The sequence below is a fragment of the Nothobranchius furzeri genome, chromosome 9, assembly GCF_043380555.1.
Source record: "Nothobranchius furzeri strain GRZ-AD chromosome 9, NfurGRZ-RIMD1, whole genome shotgun sequence".
NCBI lineage: Eukaryota > Metazoa > Chordata > Actinopteri > Cyprinodontiformes > Nothobranchiidae > Nothobranchius > Nothobranchius furzeri.
The window spans coordinates 35,398,674-35,420,116 of record NC_091749.1 but is presented as its reverse complement, the minus strand read 5'-3'; the positions used below and the strand labels follow the sequence as shown (position 1 = coordinate 35,420,116).

At 45.2% G+C, this 21,443-nt stretch overlaps 3 protein-coding genes across 4 annotated transcripts in view; 2 read left to right on the top strand and 1 right to left on the bottom strand.

Annotated features, from left to right (window-relative positions):
• si:dkey-56m19.5 (proteoglycan 4) overlaps nucleotides 1–653 on the bottom strand; it is a 32,737-nt gene extending 32,084 nt beyond the window's left edge. The window contains exon 1 of the mRNA XM_015952725.3: nucleotides 526–653. The gene's annotated coding sequence lies outside the window, so the exon portion shown is untranslated. The remainder of the gene's footprint in view (nucleotides 1–525) is intronic.
• dync1li2 (dynein, cytoplasmic 1, light intermediate chain 2) lies at nucleotides 558–14,547 on the top strand. 2 transcript variants are annotated; one of them, XM_015952728.3, is made up of 13 exons: nucleotides 558–692; nucleotides 1,395–1,468; nucleotides 2,074–2,190; nucleotides 2,313–2,543; nucleotides 5,351–5,511; nucleotides 5,865–5,958; nucleotides 6,076–6,211; nucleotides 6,507–6,618; nucleotides 6,750–6,809; nucleotides 6,901–6,945; nucleotides 7,021–7,138; nucleotides 9,783–9,911; nucleotides 11,549–14,547. In XM_015952728.3, the coding sequence occupies exons 1-13, from the start codon at nucleotides 607–609 to the stop codon at nucleotides 11,563–11,565; spliced, it is 1,380 nt and encodes a 459-aa protein (XP_015808214.3). In that variant the 5' UTR covers nucleotides 558–606; the 3' UTR covers nucleotides 11,566–14,547. The 2 variants fall into 2 exon arrangements, with proteins under 2 accessions (XP_015808214.3, XP_015808212.3); XM_015952726.3 differs by having other exon boundaries at nucleotides 11,544–14,547.
• Nucleotides 14,548–14,771: 224 nt separating this feature from the next.
• cmtm4 (CKLF-like MARVEL transmembrane domain containing 4) overlaps nucleotides 14,772–21,443 on the top strand; it is a 34,930-nt gene continuing 28,258 nt past the window's right edge. The window contains exon 1 of the mRNA XM_015952729.3: nucleotides 14,772–16,102. Coding sequence (XP_015808215.1) covers nucleotides 15,917–16,102 — 186 coding nt within the window. The 5' untranslated portion in view covers nucleotides 14,772–15,916. The remainder of the gene's footprint in view (nucleotides 16,103–21,443) is intronic.

The window sequence follows — 21,443 nt, the reverse complement described above, 5'->3', positions numbered from 1 at the left end:
CATGCAATTTTCCAGTAAGACCAGCTAAATAAATTTTCAGGGCAGTGATATATTTTTTAAAGAAACAAAACAAAATCTACTGCTTCACCTCAATAATTAAGTATTTATATAAATTGTGAGTTTTTGGGACATTTTTGTACTTCCTCAATCTTATAAAAACTAACAGTGTTCAAAAGATTTGGTCCGTAATAAAAACTGATTTGGAGTTACACGAGAGATATCAGTAAAGTTGGCTACAACGCAATAAATTGGATCACACACACCATCAGCTGTTAGAAAAATGCTATGACATCATTTGTTGGAATGTAGCCAGCGGTTTGGATAGTTTGACCCAAAGTTTGAACCGAACCGATCTGTGATGTGTTTTTACAAAGCTTGACAAATGTTTTATCGTAGTTTATATTTATAATTCATCATACATTTTAAGATTAATTTATTCCTAAATACAACGATTCGAAGTATTTAGAAGGACCTGTTAACTCGCTGGTCTCAACGGCGGTGCGGCAGACTATGAATGGAACGTACCCCTGGCCACTCTGATGAAGGCGGTGCTAGTGGTGCCCCAGCAGCAGCAGGGCCTCGCCTTTGTGGGTGTAGAAAGAGAAGATGGCTCCCGTTCTGGAGAAACAGCTCCCGGGTCCCGCCGGGTTGGGCGACAATAACAAGGAAGACGAAGAAGGACAGAGTCTTTGGCAAGTCCCGTTGTAGTTTAACGACTCGGCGTCGCGTGAGACCTCTGTAGGAATAGCACCGCCGCCTCGGTAATGCTTTGTCACTGACGGTTAGTCCCTGTCAAACACCGGCCCGGCTAACAGCAACGTTAGCATTAACTGACTCTTTGCGGTCAGTGTGCTAGCAGACGAGCTAACGTCAGCTAGCCGAACAACAGCTGATTTAACTAACAATAAATTTTTGTTGACGGGTGTAATTGGTCATGACACCTTCGGGTTTTGCGTAAACATTACGTAGAGATGAATTAGTTGAGTTTCGGTGAGTTAATAGTTTTTCCTTGGGCTTTTAGAGGTAATGTAGATATATTGCAAAGGGCTACAGCGGGAGCATAAATGTTAACATGCAAGCTTATACCTTAACCGAGCTGTTCAGAATAACCGTGTCGTTTATCAGCAAGGATCACGCTCAGTTTTGAAGTCTCGGATTGTTAGTTTATACATTTAGGTTATCTTCTTTCTAAAATGCTGTGGTCAGTGAATGATCATTTCCTGTTTCTGTGCCCTCGTGGACTCATTTAGGGAGTACCAACACCACCTATAAGTTGGTTAAGCTCCTGAGGTTATAATGTGCAGAGGTTGGGAAGTGTTATGATGAGCAACTAGCCAATCTGATCGGATCTCCATCATGATCATGTCTGATTTTGTGTGTTTTTTTTCTTACAGGTCCTCAATATTGAGTGAAGTTTCAACTAGATCGAGTTCAAAGTTGGCATCAGGAAAAAATATCTTGGTTTTTGGTGAGTTTTTGTTATTTCTTACTTGTCATAAAAAGTCATGAATCTGCTGTGTGACAATGTGGTTAGTGAGGGGCAAACAAACAACATAAAGCTCACAGAATAAATGAAAAAATCATTGCACATTAAGCCTTTTTATCAGATTTGGTGCCATCATCTTCCTAAACTTTTATTTTTGTATTATTGACTGTATTATTGCTTTTCTTGGGTGCACTTGTTTATGTAACCCTCTCTAAACTGTGAGAACTTTGTTTTTGTTGTTGTTTGCTGGGTAAAGTCGAGCCTCTTTACTTGATGCAGGTTTGCATAAAAGTTTTCCTGATGTTCCTGTGATTATGTGAGATAACTGTTTATCGTACTTAATTAAACCGATTTAAAATCAAATGCAGAGTTTAAACATGGAGTAAAGTTGACACAGTTGTGAATCATTCTTATAAAATACCAACTTTAATTATATTTTAGTACATAGAAGGCACATTTAATAGGTTATGGAAACATTTATTTGCCTAATCTTTATCCAATTAATTATTTTACTATTAATGTTAGTGTCATTATTGTCAGTTTGATCCTGTTGACTACTATTAATGATATAACTTAACATCTCACAGGTGAGGATGGATCTGGTAAAACAACACTCATGGCCAAACTTCAAGGAGCCGAACACAACAAAAAGGGGAGGGGGCTGGAGTATCTTTACCTAAGTGTCCATGATGAAGATCGGGATGGTGAGATTACCTAACTCGTTTTTAATTACTTGTACTGTAAAATACCAACAGCTTAAAACCCATGATTGTCCTCTACGTGGCAAATGAGTGTTTGATTTTGGATGTTCTTTGTTTTAACACAGATCTGACCCGCTGTAATGTGTGGATCCTGGATGGGGACCTGTACCACAAAGGCCTTCTTAAGTTTGCTGTCATGACTCAGTCGCTACCCGACTGCCTCGCTGTGTTTGTCGCAGACATGTCCCGACCCTGGACCATCATGGAGTCACTACAGAAATGGGCCAGTGTGCTTCGTGACCACCTGGACAAGCTAAAGATCCCTCCAGAGGATATGAGAGAGATGGAACAAAGAAGTAAGGAGAATCTCAGTTTGTCTTGAACGTCTGCAGTGAAACGAAACATCCAGCAGAGTTGACCTTAGATCATGGGTGGGCAACTCAAGTCCTCGAGGGTTAGTTACCCTAGGGTTAGGGTATCCTGCCTCTTTTTGTTGTTTCCCTGTTCCAACACAGTTGATTCACCCATTCAGGAACTCATCAAGCTCTGCAGAAGCTGTTTCATCACCTGATGATTGAAATCAGGTGTTGAAACAGGGAAAACACAAACATGTACGCCAGCGGCCCTTGAGGACCAGGATTGCCCACCCCTGTCTAGATAGTTTGAATTATAAAATAATTAGTCTTATGTTTTGAAAATGGAACCATTCCTTTAGGCATTTTTTCTAGTCGGACCTGGATTGCCACTTAAATCTCCACCAAGAGTATGTACGATTTCTGTTTGGCTCAGTTTTCTGCGTGAGCCAAAAGTAAAGGTGCCAGGAGCATCCCAGGGTGGAAAGCTCTGTGAATCTGCATAACAAGAACAAGGCTCCTTGCTGGCTGGTTACCGGGGGCTTGGTTAACACACAGCTCAGAAGGCGAGCCCTGGATAACATTACACATTGTCATGACTGATTCTAGGTCGTCATTAGAGAGGCCCATGATCCTCAGCTGTGTGTTGTAGTTCGAGGCGAGTTCTGCAGATCAATGAGTGTGATTCACTCAGATGTTCTTGTTAATTTAGGAACAGGTCATTTTCACTTATGAACAGTTCTTTTGTCTTTGCACAGTGTGTTGCTTGTCAGACTACTGAGCTCAGCCTGCAGCGTTGTCTCCATTTTTCAAAAGTTTTCTTGCTGATTTCCAGTGCTTGTTAAAGTTCTCTTTGATTACTGCAGCTGAAATTGTCTTCTTGATCTTGTCTGGTGTCCAGGAAAGTGTGTAAATGAAACACGGTTGTTCTAGTGTGCATTTCCAGCCAAAAACAGACTAAATTGGTCCAGGTTTCAGTTTTTTTGATGGTTTATTTCAGTCTGTTTGCCATTTTCTCACAGCTTGTCCTCTAAAATAACAAAATTCCAAAAGCCTGTTGCTGTCATCATCAGACTTTGTCAGATTACGTGTGATAGAGTGAGATGGGCCGCGTGTGTGCGTGTGTGCGCGTGTGTGTGTGTGTGTGTGTGTGTGTGTGTGAGAGTGGCTTTTGTCCAGGCAGTCTTGCACACATCTTGCATCATGGTTGCTTCCCTCCCAACAGCCGTGTTGGGAAAAGAAAAGGAAGCAAACTCAGTGGATCTGAATTCAGCCAGTGGGCTGAACGTTCGCTCTGCTGCTGGAACTAAAAGTAGGCTGAATGTTTTAGGACTTCTCTAGTCACATTACAGGATCGGGCTTCTTCTGCATGTTAAAATAAGAAATGTTTCCTAATGCATGGCTTCTGGTGGTGTTGCTGTGAGGATCTTTGTTATTTAGCAACAGTCTTTGAGAATTGTGTGTAAAAAATCATGTTTAGCTCCAGCAGACTAAACTTGGCCACTTTACTTTGTGGTAAAAATCTGATTTTTCCTCCTAGTCTAATGGACTTTAGTATAAACAGGCATTACTTTTCATTGAATGTATTCTGCAGTGTTCCTCCTTTAACTCTCCTGTTTAAGGATGAGGACAGAAACATTTTTGCCCCACCTTTGTTTGTGGAACCGATAAGTTGACCTCAGTGGGGCAAAGTCTGTGTGGCATTAATTTTTTATTTTAAAGTGACACTCCAGGTCCGACTTGTATCCTGTGGTGATCAATTCTGCCTAAAGCAAGCATGCTAAAGCATCTTTACTGCATTTTCACAACACCGCTTCTCCGGACAACCACCATGCTGAAAAGAACTCTGGATTGTTTTTTATTTGTCAGGAATATAAATTTAATTTGACCAAATATTTTCTGAGGTGATTTTGTCTTGAAGGGTTGAATTTAGGTGTTTGATTAAAGTCATCTCTGGTTTCTTCAGTATTTAAACTGTTATTACTCATTTCTTTGGGTTGTTGTTACACTGGCATGGAGTTGCTGTTCTTGTATCAGAATCTACCAACTTCTGCCTAAACATACACACTGAACTTGTGTCTGTAGTTTAAACGTGGTTTGTTTTTAAAGTGTTTATAACTCCGGTTCTTATCTGACGTACAACATCCACATGTGAAAGGAAAGGATTTAACTAAAACAGACAAGCTTTCTGGCTCAGTGGGCTGACCCCCAAGTGCATTCTCAATGGGCCAGAGGAAGTAGGCCAGAACTTCCTGTCTCCCCCCCCCCCCCCCCCCCCCCCCCACACACCCCTACTAGCTTTGAAAATGTCTGGACAGCTGCTCCAGCACAGCAGAGACGTGAGGAATGTCACCAGTCAGACCAGATTTAAGATGTTGTGTATTGATGCTGGTTTAAAGTGGGAAGTCTGGGATCAGATCTCACAGATGATGTTTGAGTCGTTCTGCAGTCTGAGTATAAAGGTTTGAGTTGATTAGGGTGTTTTCGGAAGCATCACTAATTACAGCAGGTCTCCTCCAGGCTTGTGTTATTTGTGAGGTTAAACATCCACGCTGGAGAGCAAGCAGTCAGTGGATCCAGATGTCCAAATATCAGGAATAAGACTCCAAATCCTGTCGTCTGAAGCTCAACTCTAATGTGGCATTCTTCTAGTTCCTGACTTTAATTAAACAAGTGTCCCACACCTTTAATAGAATATCTAATAAGATGAATGAATGAAGGCAGAAAGTATGTAAAATAAATTATGAGAATTCAACTAATCTTTTTTTTTTGCTTGTAAGCTTAAATTCTGTATTTGTTTCTTCTCCAAGTGGTAAAAATCTTCCAGGAGTACACAGAGCCAGAGGATGCCGCCCCATCCTCCCCACGGCGGGCCCCGACATTGGGGGAAGACGAGGCTGTTGTGCTTCCGCTTGGAGACAACACACTCACACACAACCTGGGCATTCCAGTGCTAATAGTTTGCACAAAGGTAAATAATCTCTGCCTTTCAAAAGCCAAAGACTTATGATCAGATTTTACTGATTTAGAAAATCTATTGAGTAAAATCTTTCATCGGCCTTTAAAAGATATTTCTGCTCCCATCTAGCTAAGGGTGGGAAGCACAGAAAACACAGAATGTCTTCTCAGAGCTTCTTAAGGACTAATTTACATGTACAACCTCCATATGATCACCGTTGATGAAAATGATGTCAGAAATAAGAAAACAAAACGCTTTTTCTGACAATAATGGAGATGAAGTTGTTTTGGTGTTTTGATTTTGACTTTATCTGTTGCATTGTTGTCAACTAAATACTCCCTCCCCCTCTCTAACATGGCCTCCAGTGTGATGCGATCAGCGTGCTAGAGAAGGAGCACGACTTCAGAGAGGAGCACTTTGATTTCATTCAGTCCTGCATCCGCAGATTCAGCCTAGAATGTGAGCGGGCTTTGATGTCTAACACACATCATTGTGTAAAAAGGTTTCTATTTGACCATTTTATTGTTGATCCACACTTATTACTTCTACATTTGTGTCCTCGACCGGATTAAACAGACGGAGCTGGCCTGATTTACACGTCAGTCAAAGAGGAGAAGAACCTGGATCTGCTTTACAAATACATCGTACACAAGCTGTATGACTTCCAGTTCACCACACCTGCCTTAGTGGTGGAGAAAGACGCCGTTTTCATGTAAGTGTAAGATGAGCGCGTTTGTTTGCCCAAATCCGGGCTGTTCAATTCCAGTCCTGGATGTTTTAGTGGTTTCTCTGCTCCAATACACTTGATTCAGTAGTTGAATCACCTGTGCAGCAGCTCACCAGGCTCTGCCGAAGCCTGTTAATCACCTGCTGATTGAAATCAGGTGTGTTGAAACAGTTAAAACTGAAACGTGCTGGATGCTGGCCTTCCAGGCCCAGAATGAAATACCCCTGGCCTAAATCATTACACCTGCTGCAAATGAACACTCTCCTGCTTCCTTCTTCAGTCCGTCTGGATGGGACAATGAGAAGAAAATTGGGATTTTGCACGAAAACCTCACAACAGTTCGACCAGATGATCCATTTGAAGACTTCATTACAAAACCGCCAGTACGGAAGGTATGGCAGCGTAAAGACGATCGGACGTGTTAGCTGGACGGTTGACGGTATAGAATGTTGTAGGACAACTTTAGCAAAAGAGGTCCTGCATTTCTCATGGATTTTCTTTTTATTTATTTATTTTTTTTTAGTTGGTTCATGACAAAGAGATAAATGCAGAGGATGAACAGGTGTTCTTGATGAAACAACAGGTAAGATTTAGTCCAACATGCAGGCTTTAACAGTAATGAACGTTCTTCAGATAAGACTGTTGTTTAAAACCAATTTCTTTTCTTTTTGCAGTCTTTGTTAGCAAAACAACCAGCAACACCAACAAGAGGATCAACAGTAGGCATTTTTACCCCTTCATGAATGGGAACATCTTTTCATCGATAAACTGATGTTTGTTTGTTTGTGCTTCAGGAGTCCCCAGGACGGACAGCCTCAGCGTCTCCCAGGCCTGCAGGTCGTGCTGGACAACCGAGCGTATCTAGCGGCTCACCAATGGCTGCCGTCAAAAAGCCTGACCCCAACATGAAAGGTCAGGATGGGTCACTTTCATTCCTAATGAATGAGGTATCCATGGTTAGAATTGTGCTGTTCTAACTAGGGGTGATCCGATCATGTGATTAAAAATTGGGCCTGATCACGATTTTCAATCTGAAATGGTGAAAAACCGTATGAAACTACATATTAGACTTTTGTAATTCATCCTGAGATACAGATTGTCTAATGGAACAACAATGGCTTCATAATAATCTCAGCAAGTTCCTCTACATCAGGATTCTTAATTTTTCCAGAATAAAACACCATTACCTCACACAATTTATGGCAGGGAAGGATTCAGACACCGTAACATGCAGCTGTTAGCTAGTAGGCTAACGCAGAGCTAACATGTCCCGACAGAAGAGCTAAAATGTCTGATTTTTGGTAACATTTTAAACCGGACAGGGAAGGCAGTGTGTCAGCCACTGGTAATGTGTGCATACTGGGCATTTAACAAGCTGGAAAAGACAGCTGCACGATAAGCAGCCTTCAAAATGAACTACTTTCTCTTTCGGGTCTCCGTCGGCTTATTTCTCATCTGGCGTCGCCACAAGAATAATCAGTCTTTAAGTCCCAGTTCAAAGTGACATCTCTAACACAAACATGGAGCCAGCCAACAGAGAGATTACAGATGGAGAGCAAAACGTTGGGGTTTCTCATTCTGCAGCACCAAAGTCCAATTATAGACATGAATACGTAGATGTGCCATTGGGCGTTGGATAGCCTAACAGCCATATAGGGAGCCTAAGTCTCCTCCCTTTCCAGTCGGCTCATGGGTCCCAGAAGAACGAAAAAATGAATGCAAGTCAACGGGGCTAAAAATGCTATTTTCTAATCCGCTTGGCCTTGGATCACACATATGTTGTACTGCAATTTAAATGAAAACTAATGATGGGTGTTTCGACCACGCCAGTCACGTACTTTGAGATTTATCAGTATGTAAAAGTTTGTAATTAGCATGACTACACACCAGAAATCGACACGTCGCATATATGACATCACCACATAATCTCCTCTCCCCTAACGTAGCCGCTACTTACCAAATGACCAGCTTTATGGTGGTTCTGTCCTCTTGTGGGAAGTTTGCTGAACTTACAGCCCGTTTCCTTCAGTTTTCTTCGTGTCTGGTTCGATGACGTCACTTTTGTGATGCGCATTTGTAGTCCTGTACTTATTTTCACACAAAACCTAAAATAGCGTTTCCCCCGTTTGAAAATAAGCGTGTTCTTGGTATGAAAATGTGTCTAAATTTCATGGACATCATATGTGAAATCCATGGCACGTAACAAGCTGAAGTAGAAAATGGTGTTTTTAGCCCCGTTCACTTGCATTCATTTTTTCGTTCTTCCGGGGACCCATGGTGTGGAAATAGATGGCCATGACTTAGGCTCCCTATTGGGCATTGGAAAGCGTAACAGCCATATTGGGTGTTTTTCTCATTCTCCAAACCCAACTGGAGTCAACATTTTAATCATCATGCCATACCATATATCTGATTTTCTTCAAAGTTATAATAAAATGTGTTTTTTTTTAGTTGTATAAACATCTTCAGTTGAAATAAACACTGGGGGCAAACGGAGACCCCTCCAAGATGGCAGTTTGGTTCACGTCGCATTTATGTGTATGATGTCTGTGGTGCCGATTGCTTCTGGTGTTGTGCAGATAAAAGTTAGCTTGCTGGCTGTAGCGCTGTGTGCCCCCGCTGTCATGGGAACGCACATCACAGCCGCATAATGAGGATGTAAACAATTTGAAATATGAGGAACTCCACTACTTTTAAATATGTTCATAATATTAACTCATTTTTTAATCTAAATATTTCCTAAACACGAGATATTTTTTTGCAGATAACTAAGGAAAGAAATACCTAAATATTAAAAAAGGAAAAACTTGGAGGTGTCTTCCCTTTTTCTTCTTATTTTAAAGCTTTGCTGAAGTATCGGATCGAGACTCGGTATTGGCAGATAAATCAAATGACTCAAAATGTGATCAGAACAACCCTAGTTCTAGCACTGGGTCCAGTTGAATAGTCAAACTGAATTAAAAACGGTAAATAAAAAACTCCTAAAGTCCATTAGATTCAGTGGTTGCATTTCTTGTTAAACATGTCTTTGATGTTTGATACCATTCACTAAAGTTTCTTACTAGTTTGTGATTATATTGTTTTTAAATTATTTGTAAGAAAAAAAATGTCTTAAACTAAAGTTCTCTGCATTTGTGTCTCTACTTACCAATCATTTTCCTCCTGATATTCCAGGATAGACTTCATTCACATGATGAGTCTAAAAATAGCTGATGCTGCTTTAGTGCTCTACTCTGCTTTAGGGAAGTAGTTGGGCAGTTGTTTTCAACTTCACAAAACAAAGACAATGTTCTGTTTTAGAGAAGAGAACTACATAAGAGACGTACACTCGTAGGATATCTACATGCATTTGTCACGTTAAGAAATGAACTGGGCTACGTTGGACTGCCAGATTGAAATGATTAAGTAAATAGATCAAGCTTTGGAGAAAAATTAGACATTTACCGTCAGCTTAGTCTGAAAGTTTAACAATGAACTATAGTAGAGGGTGTATTTTGCTTTCCATTAAATAAAAATATGTGGAACCTGGAATAATCCAGACATCTTTCCTTTGCAGCGGGTGCTGCTAACGAGGGAGTGCTGGCCAACTTCTTCAACAGTTTGTTGAGTAAAAAGACAGGATCCCCCGGAAGCCCTGGAGCTGGAGTGGTAGGAGCTGGAGTTCAAGGATCTGCTAAGAAAACAGGTACACCTCTTCCTTGTGACACCTGCTGTTTGTTTGTTTGTTTATAACATTCCTACTTACAGGTTAGCTGTCCTATTTTCACAAAAACAAATGGCACTTTTAGATTTTGTGCACATCAGAGTTAAAATTGGAAATCTAACTAAAGTTAATCAAACAAATCAATTTACTGACCAATTATTAAATATTCAAAACTGGTTTATAAACAGAAATTTCGATTGAAAATAATTTTTTTGAGCATTTATTATGTGGATGTTTTTCAGGAACATAAATATACATTTAAATAAAATTCAGCAGCAGCAGCAGGCTGCCTGTGGCTTTGCCTGACTTTAAACCAGCCTTACTAAGGAGGATGTCGGCCAATGCCGATATTTAAAAACCGTAGATATCGGCTGACTGATATCGGCATACCCCTATTTCAGATCCACCTCAGAGCATTTTCTGACTGCATTAATTGAACCAGACACGTGTTGTTTAGAGACTGTGGAGCAACTCTGTCTGGAGTTTTGAGTCCAACCGCCTGAGTAAGACGGTTGAAACAGGAGAAAAGAGGAGTCGAGCCTAATTTACACTTCTCCGTCTGCGTCTGTGCAGAGACACTCAACGCCATTAGAGCCAAGAGCTCTCCGACTGGCCTGCAGAGGGTGAGGAGACATGCCCCAAATTTTAACTATTCGTCGAAAGTGACCGAGACTGTAAGCTTGTGATTGGTCAGAATTTAGCTTCCTGTAAATCTGTCAACAGCACCTTCTTTGCTGCTTCAAAAAATAAAAAGATATTTAGCAGCAGACACGGAACAGATTGAAGAACGCCTCGCGGAAAAAGTCTGAAGATATGAATGTTTATCCACCCGTGACCGAAGGAGTACAAAGATATGCAGCAAGTATTTTATTCATGGACGGAAAAGATGAGAAACGTGAGTTTAGAGGTGCCGGTGGCATGGAGAGGTGGAGAGGAATGAGGGGCAAATTTGTCCACGGTTTAAAAGTCTCTGAAATGCAGTAAAACAATATAAAAACACTTTCGTGGACCGGATACCTCAGAGTAGCACTACGTCCTCTGTTGTCCTGGCGGGGAATTGTTTTGTAACAATCCACAGCTGACGAAGAAGTCTGACAGCAAAAGGTTTCTGTCAGTGTGTGTGTCTCCCTCACGGAGCTGATGAAGTATAAATTAGGCTTCAGACTGAACTCCTGACTCCTGGGGAGACTTGTCAGACCTGTGTGAACCCATCACAAGTGCCTGCATGATCACTAGTCCCTCACCATGCATCATTATCTCGCTGCTCCTTTGCTTCATTTACTGGACCTCTTTTGAAAATAACATTCCATCAGCTTATTTAAACTGTGTTGTACTTTTCTAATAAATTGCAGCTGAACACTGAATTTGCTAAGCTAAATGCTCTCGGTGGAGAGTTTCAATGCATAACTCATCAGGCTTTCAGACCACTCAGAGCTTTAACACCTGAAACGATAACTGCATGAAAATGTTACTCTAACAAGTTTAGCATGTGTGTTATGTGTGGCATGGGAGCACGTCGCCATCTGCTTCTCAACCATGGAAAAACTATTTATGGACACACAGAAGCTACAGGAGATTACTTTTGGGTTTTGTCTCCATTTTTCTTTGCTCAAGGGCAGAAGCCGGGTTTGACTGACGTCCAGGCCGAGTTGGACAGGATGACTCGCAAGCAAGACTCTGTGGTTTCAGCTAACAACGTACCGCCAGCAGAGAACGAAGCGTGAAAGTAACAAAACAGCTACATCGTCCACCGCGTTAATACCCTGGACAAAAAATATACATGTACATGTGAGCGTAAAAAAAACATTGACCAATTTCCCAACATCTGTATCAGTCAGCACACACCATGGGTTTCACCAAACGTGTTTCCGATGTGATCAGAAGGTGAGATGGGAAGAGAGGAAACAGAGATGGAGATGGGGAAGTGCTGAAGGCTTGGCTTTATTTCTGTCCTCTCTTCCACTGTTAACGCTATTTTTGTGAGGGATGTCAGTTTATGGAAATGTGTGCACACTCCCTGGCAGCCTGCGTGATGCTTTGGGCTGTAGCTCCCCCAGTTCCTGGGGGTAAAACACTCTCCTCAAGGATTAGAAGAGTGATGCCATACTGGTCTTGTGGCCTCAGGTTCAGCCTCTCTACAGAAGGAAATTTATTGTGATTGGAAAAGACATTTAAACATAAAATTTTGGAGGAAAGTAATTAAAATACTTGCAAACGTATGTTGTTTGTTAGAAAGAATGTTTGATATGATGTATTTATACAAAGGTTCTCCTTTTTTTATTGTTTTCTGCACCATTTCTTGGTTTTTCTGGATCACGTAACATGTTAAAATGTCACTGACATCATGACACTAATGCCACACGTCCAGATCGCTGGTAGCTCATCAGATCGTTGGCCCTCATCATCTTGAAGGATTCTGCAGATAAAAGTGCAGAAATGATATTCAGGTTAACTTAATTTTGTACAAAACACATTTCAGTCCAGACTGTGGAAATGGCCTGTTTGTCTAAACGAGACTGGGCGGGATTGGACCGACTGGTTGTATCAGAACTGCTTCTTTAGCTACAAGTTTGTATATTTTGGGAGAGGGTTGGACAGCATCTTTCCTACTATACTCCTAAGTGCCTCGCACAGTTAGCTGTTTGTGTCCTAGTGGAGGTGCTGGTCTACACGAGAGGAAAAGCACTGTAGCACGGCTGGCTGAGACGTTTTTGTTCATTTCTTGACATCCAAATAATTTATTTTGTTTTTACATTTTTCGTCGTGCACAGAATCCTGTGGTCTGTTATTTTTCGAGACGAGGTCGCTGTGACCTTGTTGATGAGGCATGATAATAGCCTAAATGCCTTCACACAAACTCGATTGGCTGCTGATATCAAGAAGAAACCACACTTCTTCCCTGTCCCCTGGACCTGCTGTGGTTTAGCCACTCACCAGCAGCCAATCTCCACTCTGAAAAGCTGCTGTTTGAACAAAAGACAGATATTCTATCCTTCAGTGTTGAACAGCACTTTCTTTTGTTACTGCATGTCAGTTAAAACATTCCCAGTTTCTACGTGAAGTAGGAGTAGAAATGCATCCCTGTAGGAAACCTGTTTGTCTAGTTGGGTCTTTTTGTTGCTTTAGAGTCCGTTTAAAACCACAACCTTTGCCTTGGCTGTACAGCTCCCAGCTCGTCTCACTAGGCACCCTGCCTTCACAGGGAAGCTCCTAATGTGTGTCCTTAAGGGGTTGCTTGATTGTATTATGCTGTTTCTCTTTCTTTACGTTTGAATAGCAGCAGCTATACTGTACCATATCATAAAATCTGTAACAGTTTGACACCGTTGTCTAAATGAATAAAGCGTACAGTCATCCGCTGTGTATGCAAAGCTCTGCTTAATCCTATGGAAATATACATGGTAGTGTTTTTTTATTTTATTTTTTTACAAAAATAAATCAAGTCTTAATTTAAAAACAGCAGCTGTTTCAGAAAAAAACTGGTGTAAATTGGGACACTTAACCAAAGATGCACATGAGATATTATCGCTTCCATAAGATTAACCAGTAGCGTCTTGTTTTCGTCCTCATGCACGGAGCTCTTGCATTCCACTCATCAGACTCGCCTTTAAAGTTTTCTAACATCCTGTAAACATCTGCTCAACCACATCTGGGATTTCAGCTGGCAGAAAAAACAAAAACTACTTGATTTTGTTGCTGTTTATAAAGGCTCTTCCATCAGAATTTACCTTTATTTTTGAAATATTTGAGTTGTAAGAGAGTAAGGCCGTAATGCTGTGGTTTCTGTTTGTTTTGCTATTATAGCCCTTCTTCATTTGCTGTTGAATTGGTTCAAATGAAAGCACTTACTGTTGTTTTACATCAGAAGTGGATGAAGCACAATTTATGAGCACCCACGTGTTAGTGCTGCATGTACAGATGAGCACTTTTTGATAGTTAAAGATACAAAAGGCATTTTTGTTATTTTGCTATTTCAAATAATTAGAAATGAGCAAATCTAACATCACACGCCCCTTTTGTTTAACAATGAAAAAACGTCTAGTTGTTTTTAGGAGATTTTGAAAATACAATTTCATATTTGTCCTGCTCACAAATTTCCTGTTTGTCTATATTTAATTGATGTTACCTACCTGGAGGCTTTTTTTTCTGGTTAAACTTTTCTCTGACCTGGCTGACCTTCCTGATTTGTGTTAATGTTGCTGAGTGGAATGAAGTGCTCTTCTGCTTTGTTTTTCTGGTGTCAGAGTTGCACTCTCTATGGAGAATGGATGATGCTCCGGTTATTGAATAATGAACACAAGTTGACTTTTGTACTCAAACGTGAGTTGAACGCGTCTGCCTCCTCACATCCTGATGCTATGGCCTTCAACCACTACTGACTGTCTACATCTATGAGACAACGAGCTTCTGCTTCCAGTCCTCTTTATATGTAGGATCTCAAGACATTTTAAGTAAATGGTCGGCCGCAATTTTGTGTCCTGGATTACGTCAGAAGTTTGAATGTCTTTAACACAATTCTGTAGCCTCTGAGCTGCCATGTGGATTCTAGCTTCTTATGCCGACAAAGATGAGGAAAATATTTATCCGACCCCTGGCTTCAATAAAACCAAGAATACAAGCTTGTCATGTTTCTCATTGTGTTTTTACCTGTGTGATTTTTGGGAAAATGCAAATTTAAAATGTTTATTTTTTTATTATCTAAATGATTGCTAGAGATTATGTTTGCAGTTGTGAATGTGAACTGCACAACAGACAGATGTTACAAACATTGTACTTTTTTATTTTATGTCTGGAGGATTTTTTAAAAATGATTTCCTGTCCATTCTCAGGGTTCTATAACCCCAAGGCGCTTCACTAAACAGTCATTCACCCATTCACACACTGGTGGGGATGAGCTACAATGTAGCCACAGCTGCTCTGGGGCGCACTGAAAGAGATGAGGCCTGTCGAACACTGACACTACCGGCCTTTCCTACCACCACCTGCCCAAGGACACAACAGCAGCATTCTCTGGTCGGAGCTGGGATCCAACTTACAACCTTCTGATTACAACCCTCTCTACATCCTCATCTACTGCTGTCCCTCAGATGATTAAATTCTGGCTCGGACTCGGGAAAGGGGGTTCTCATGTTAAAAGGCTGGGAACCACGCAATACCACTAGACACCAGCAGGGGGCGGTAACGCACAAAGAACGAAGCTTGATTTATGACAGAGACACTCGTAGCTTTTCCCTCATTCTGGAAGTTGGCTTTATTGACTGGTGATGGACTTAAACTTTTTCCCAAAAATACATGTGTGGCCTACATTACAAAACCAAACTAGTCTTTTAAACTAGTTAAATAGTTAGTGTCAAACATTTACTGGTAAAGTGATTCTGGGCTCGGTGCAGACTGGTTGTTTTTATGGCCTGCTGGGTTTATTCAAACGGACTCAGAGCCTAGTGATGAATGTGCAGTTTTCAGCGGGGCGGGGTCAAGCAGCTTTCTGTCCGCAAGGGGTGAGCGGCGACTAGCGGCAGCCTCGGCGAGCTAGCTGCGGTAGAAGACACAGACCTCCCTGGAGTCCTCTGACTCTGAGCCAAAGTGTTGGATGTTTTTCAGTCATGAAACGAGTCCCACACCACCGACGGACTTCGCTCTGGTGTGGCCCAAGTTACTAGCATTGTCCAAGAAAAACACGCAGTGGGATTCGAACTCGTAACCCGCCGAACATAAGTGCGTATCTCTCGGTGAGATATTCGGGAGGAGAAACGCCGCCCGCAGCCGTGACACAATCAGATAGGAGTCTGTTTTTCCTGCGCGTCATGTCCCACAGCATCTACTACTGCTGCAGTTTCACCGTGGGGAGGCAATGAAAAGTGGACCGTCTGGTTTGTTGACTATCTTCTCCACGGGACGACGCGTGCTCTCAGTCACACCGCCTGCGCGTTAAGGTAGTCCGGTCCTGTTTTTAAGACTGGTCAAGGGTCCGGCGTATCCCCGAAACCATGAAGACCACCGAGGAGACCGAGGGCTTTGATGGTGAGGCCTCCAACACCTCCATGATCTCCGGGGCCAGCAGCCCGTATCAGCCCACCACCGAGCCCGTCCACTCCCGGAACGTTTTGGCAGGAATGAGGTGCGATGTGGAGTACCTCAGGTCATACTTCGGGATTTTAAAGGTGGTCGAAGTGGTAAGTCCTGGCACGCGCGTGACCCTGCAATGATGAAAGCCAAGTTAAATAAACCACGATGACATAACACTCAGAGATTAATAGAATCATCTAAATTTCATTAAAATATGTTAACCACCTATCACGATAAAGCTTACATTGTGTGTAAACTTCAAAATAAAAGTTGGTTTCATAGAGAATGAGCTAATTCAGGACTAAACAATGATCATTATGGTGATTATTGAGACTGTGACATCTATTTATCGTTTACCATTTTGAGGTCCGCCAATTTTCTCTTTTGTTAGATTTAATCAATCAAAGATACTTCATTAATCCCAGATTTGGTGACTTTCCTCCAACTGTCCTCAGAAATGTTGCTTTGAACTGTTTACTTTGTTCATGCAGGAGTACAGGTCACCAGAACATTTTAAGTTCTATTTCGTCTAGTCTTAGCCCTTAAGCGAGCTGCTATTGGAAGGGTGATCTCAGCATCAGCCAATCATGAAGAGCTTAAATGTATGCCCACCACGTGGGCACCCCTTGTGGGTTATATAATTGGAGCGACTCCACTGTTGCCTCTGTTTTCTCTTCACGCCAAGCTTAAGAGCTTCTTTTAAGAGCAATTATACAAGAAAAATCTACTCACCGACCATGTCCAGCGACGCCAGGACCTGCCCGGCCTGCCAGACGGGCTCCATCTCCAGCGGCGACCTGCACGCCAAGTGTGAGGTCTGTCTCGGGGCTCACCACGCTGGCCTGGCCCTGACCCCCAGGCCTCGTGCCGTTTTGTACCGCTCTGCCCGTGGCTGAAAAGGTCCGCCGGGTCGAGTACTTCACCCCCTCCACCGACGAGGAAATTCCGGTGGCTGGCACGTACTCGCTGGACAAGGCGTTACGGTTCTTCAACGTTGGCCAGGAGCCGGCTGGCTCCTACCGATTGGACGATGTCATCGACAGCGAGGAGTACGACGAAGCTGGCTTCCATAGCCCTTCTTCCCTCCAGTACAACACGGAGGTCGACTACGAGGCTAGCTGCCATAGCCCTTTTTCCCTCCAGTACAACACGGAGGTCGACGAGCCTCGTGAGGAGCACGACGAGGCTGGCTGCCGCAGCCATTATTCCCTCCTGTACAACACGGAGGTCGACGAGCCTCGCTCAGCGGGTCCTTCTGCCCCAGTGGTTTCTCGCTCCTCCCTGCCAGCAGTTAGAGCGCTGCTCCAGGAGCTGCCCGCCATCATCTCCGCGGCTGCGACCCGCAGGTGGCTAGCCGTTCCAGAACCGGCTCCCCTGAGGCGGATGAATTGGCGGGATTTTTTGGGGCAACACAGACGCGCTGTCCAGACCCCGTCTGGCCGCGCTTCCCCGCTGCCATGAGCTGCTGGTCCGCCGCCTTCTCCGAGCCTGCCAGGCTCGAGGCGCCAATTTCCACATATGCGCCCATTACCAAGGTCGAGGGCTTCTCCGACCAGGGCTGGCCATCCGTTCCTCCACTGGAGCCGGACTTGGCCTCGCTGTGTGGCGTCAAGAACTACCTCACTGGACCGCGAGCAGTTCCCAGTAAGCATGACCAGCTGCTGAGGCGGCTCGCCGATCACGCACACCAGTGCGCCTTCCAGACCGGCGCTGCAGGAAATAACATCGCCTTCTCGCCTTTGGCGTTTCCAAAATGGTGGAGGAGCTTGACTCTCCTGTCGAGTCAAAAACCATCATTACTAAAACTGCTGATGCCATCCTCAATCTGTGCGCTGCTGTACTCACCGGTTCTGCTCGCATTGCTGCCTGGCAGACCCTTATCCAGCGGCCTTGTGGCTCATGGCCCTGCCCTCTATTCCTGAACACCTGCACAGAGAGATGCTGGAAGGCCACATCACCTCTGACGTTCTGTTTGGTCCCCATTTTACGAGCATCATCTAGAGGGCTCAGCAGCTGAACTTTCAGCCACGGTGCGAGACCTGGTCCACTCTCGGTCAGCCTCGCACTCCGGCCGTTCCCCCAGAGGATGGGACGAACAGCGCGGTAACTCCATGCGCCCAGCTGCACGGCCCGCCCCGCGGAGCCGGCCTCCCGCTGAGGCGGGACCAGGGAGTTGGCGGCCAACGGTTCCGAACGAGCCAGCAGACACAGCCTTGGCAGTCACAGGAACCTCGCCGAAAACAACCACGAAAACGACTCGTTGGGGGGAATATGTGTGCTTATGGCTGCAATGTTAACTCTGTGAATTATTTTGGTTTTGAAATAAAAACCCAAAAAAACGTCACATCGAGAGCACAATCCTACAGTCCTCTGCAGAACCTTCTGCCGAACCCTCACACATGATGTTCCCCGCACCAAGCACTGCAGCACATCTGCATGTTCACACAGTCGGACTCGGTCATGTTACACGGGTAGCTGTAAGGGTGCGCTCCATTTGCGCACCGCCCCCAGCCTACGGCCAGGCCCGACTCATCCCGCTTCCCCCACAACTTTGGGTGGGACGGGATGTCATGGCGCTGTCGCGACCACGCGCAAAGCGCGCACATTGTGCGGCTCCATCCGCTGGCACTTTGACGTCCCCGTGCACGGGCCCGGCTCCCACTCATCCTTCATGGACTCCACGCTCTGCGGTGCGGATCAGCCTCTTCCAGCTGTTTCACACTCGCTCTTTCGATCACAGCCCTCCATGGGTCGCTCCCAGTTCTCTGGTACGAGCGACGGCGGTAAGGGCGCGAAACCAATCCTCAGACGTTGCTCACGTGACCTCGAGCACACGTCCGCTGTCGGAACGCGCGCACAAATGCCTCCCTTTTGGCTACTCGCTAGCCCAGCGCACTTTCTCCAAATGTCTGGAGACCGCGCTGCAGCCACTGCGCATGGCGGAAACGAGGGTTTTATTTTACCGGGACGATCTGCTCCGATGCGCCCGGTCCGAGGACAGGGCGTCAGTGCAAACCAGGAGGTTAACAGAGCATCTGTCAACCCTGGGGTTTTCTATAAACTGGGGGAAGAACTCTGTTCTTCCATCCCAGTCGATTATGTTTCTCAGGGTGGAGCTGAACGCCTCTCTAATGAGAGCACGTTCGTCGCCGGTGAGAGCGGCAGATCTCACCACGGTGATCTCCCGCGTGCAACCCCGCCAGATCGTGAGAGCCCTGTTAGTCATGAGACTTCTGGGCATGATGGCTGCAGCCCACTCGGTGGTGCTGCTGGGGTTGTTGCACTCGAGGCGCCTGCAAAGTTGGTTCATCTGCCTCCGGGTACACCCGATACGTCAGAAGAGACGTATGTTGAGGGTTCCCCCCTCAGTGGGCGGGGACCTCGCTCACTGGGGGAATCCCTGCATCCCCTCACACGGGATTCCCATCGGACGTCCTGCGTCACACGTATCTGTGTTTACGGATGCGTCACTGTCTGGGGTGGAGGGCACGTGCTTGTACCATACGGCGGCAGATCGCTGGCCCTCCCACACGCACGAGCACATAAATGTGTTGGAGCTTATGACAGTGAGGAATGTGTTCATGCACTTCGCTGCCCTTCTCGATGGCCGTCATGTCGAAGTTCACACAGGCAACCAGGTGGCGGCAGCCTGCATAAATCGCCAGGGGGGAGTTCGATCCCCCCCTCTATTGCGCATAGCCACAGATTTACTGTGTTGGACACATGTCCACCTGCTGTGCCACCTACATTCCGGGGATCCTGAATGTAGCGGCAGACATCCTGTCGAGAGGGGGTCCCCGCGACTCCGACTGGCGTCTGCATCCCGCGCTGATATCACAGATCTGGATAAGGTTCGGGGAACCGTGTGGATCTGTTCACGGCTCGCGAAAACGCTCAGTGTCGCCTGTGGTTTTCCCTGAGTCTCCGGGACCAAACCTCGCTCGGAGCGGACGCCTTCTCACACCAGCCCGGGCTTCGAACGCTCCTTTATGCGTTTCCACCAGTCCCTCTGATTCCCCGTCTCCTGGACCGAGTTCGGTCAGAACAGCTCTCGGTAATTCTGGTGGCTCCCAGACGCCTGTCCGCGTCATGGCTTCCGGACCAGCAAGCGCTACTGTCCGGCTCCCCGTGGAGACTCCCGCGAAGGGAGGACGCCCCTCCCCAGGCGGATGGGATAATCAGACATCCTCCGGAAATAAGCCATCGGCTGTGGGTCTGGCCGCTGAGCGGTTTCGATTAGGGGTTTCTGGGCTGCCGCATAATGTGGTCACCACGATTCAGAGTGCGCGGGCGCCCTCTACCATTGCATCTTACGCTGCTAAATGGGCAGCTTTCCAGAACTGGGGCACAGAGCGGGATGTTCAAGCGCTCTCCTGCCAGCTGGCGGATGTCCTATCGTTTCTGCAGATACTGATGGACAGGGGCCTCGCATTTAGCACTATTAAAACATATGCTGCAGCTATCTCATCCTGTCACCAGGGTTTTGGAGATAGATCTGTTTTCAATCATCCCCTCACAAAATGTTTTCTAAAAGGTGTCAGAAGGAACGGACCTGTGTCCTGTCCGCTAATTCCCCAGTGGGATCTAACGGTGGTTCTGCGTGGCTTATCTGAAGCCCCATTTGAGCCCTTGGACCAGGTCTCACTCAAGTTCCTGTCACTTACAACTGCCTTGCTGCTGGCACTGGCATCAGTTAAGAGAGTGAGTGACCTAACCGCCCTCTCAGTGGCTCCCGCATGCCTCAGGATCCGGAAAGATGGCGGGTCTGCTGTTTTATGCCCCAACCCAGCCTTTGTGTCCAAAAAACATTAATACTTCCTTCAAATCCAGGTCAATTTCATTGGCTGGACTTTTTCCTCCTCCCCATAATTCTGATGAGGAGGCGACTTCCCATCTTCTCTGCCCGGTGCGCGCGCTCGCACGATATGTGTCACGCACTTCAGGGATTCGCCGCTCACAAATCATGTTTGTGCACTACAGAGATTCTTCCCTTGGGCAAGCGCTGTTGGCCCAGCGCCTTTGACTCTGGCTATGTGACGCCATTTCACTCGCTTACACATCATTTGGGCTGGATCCTCCTGAGACACTCAGGGCTCACTCAGCCAGAGGGATTTCCTCTTCTGTGGCGCCCCACAGTGGTGGGTCAATGGAAGTCATTTGTCAGGCTGCTTCATGGGCTTCACCCTGTTCCTTTACTCGTTCTTATTTACGAGATGTGTCTTCAGGATCCATCACTCGTTCAGTGCTTGGACCTCAGCAGGCTGAGTGAACGCATTATGGCACCTCATCGGCCCTGCTTGAATGAATTTCATCCTCCTTTGGATGATATTTTTTAGTGGTGGCCCCACTCTTCTCTCTGGCTGCCTCAGCCTTTTAAGCCCTGGGCTGAGGCTGAGCGACCCCCACTAAAAGGAGACATGTTGGGTGTGTCCATTGGTTGAGCTAACC

Excerpts from the sequence above, each read along its gene's own strand:
- dync1li2 (XM_015952726.3), top strand. The coding sequence starts at position 607 with ATGGCTCCCGTTCTGGAGAAACAGCTCCCGGGTCCCGCCGGGTTGGGC. Across the intron at positions 6,212-6,506 it reads GAGAAAGACGCCGTTTTCAT|TCCGTCTGGATGGGACAATG; the intron begins GTAAGTGTAAGA and ends TTCCTTCTTCAG. Across the intron at positions 6,946-7,020 it reads CACCAACAAGAGGATCAACA|GAGTCCCCAGGACGGACAGC; the intron begins GTAGGCATTTTT and ends TTTGTGCTTCAG.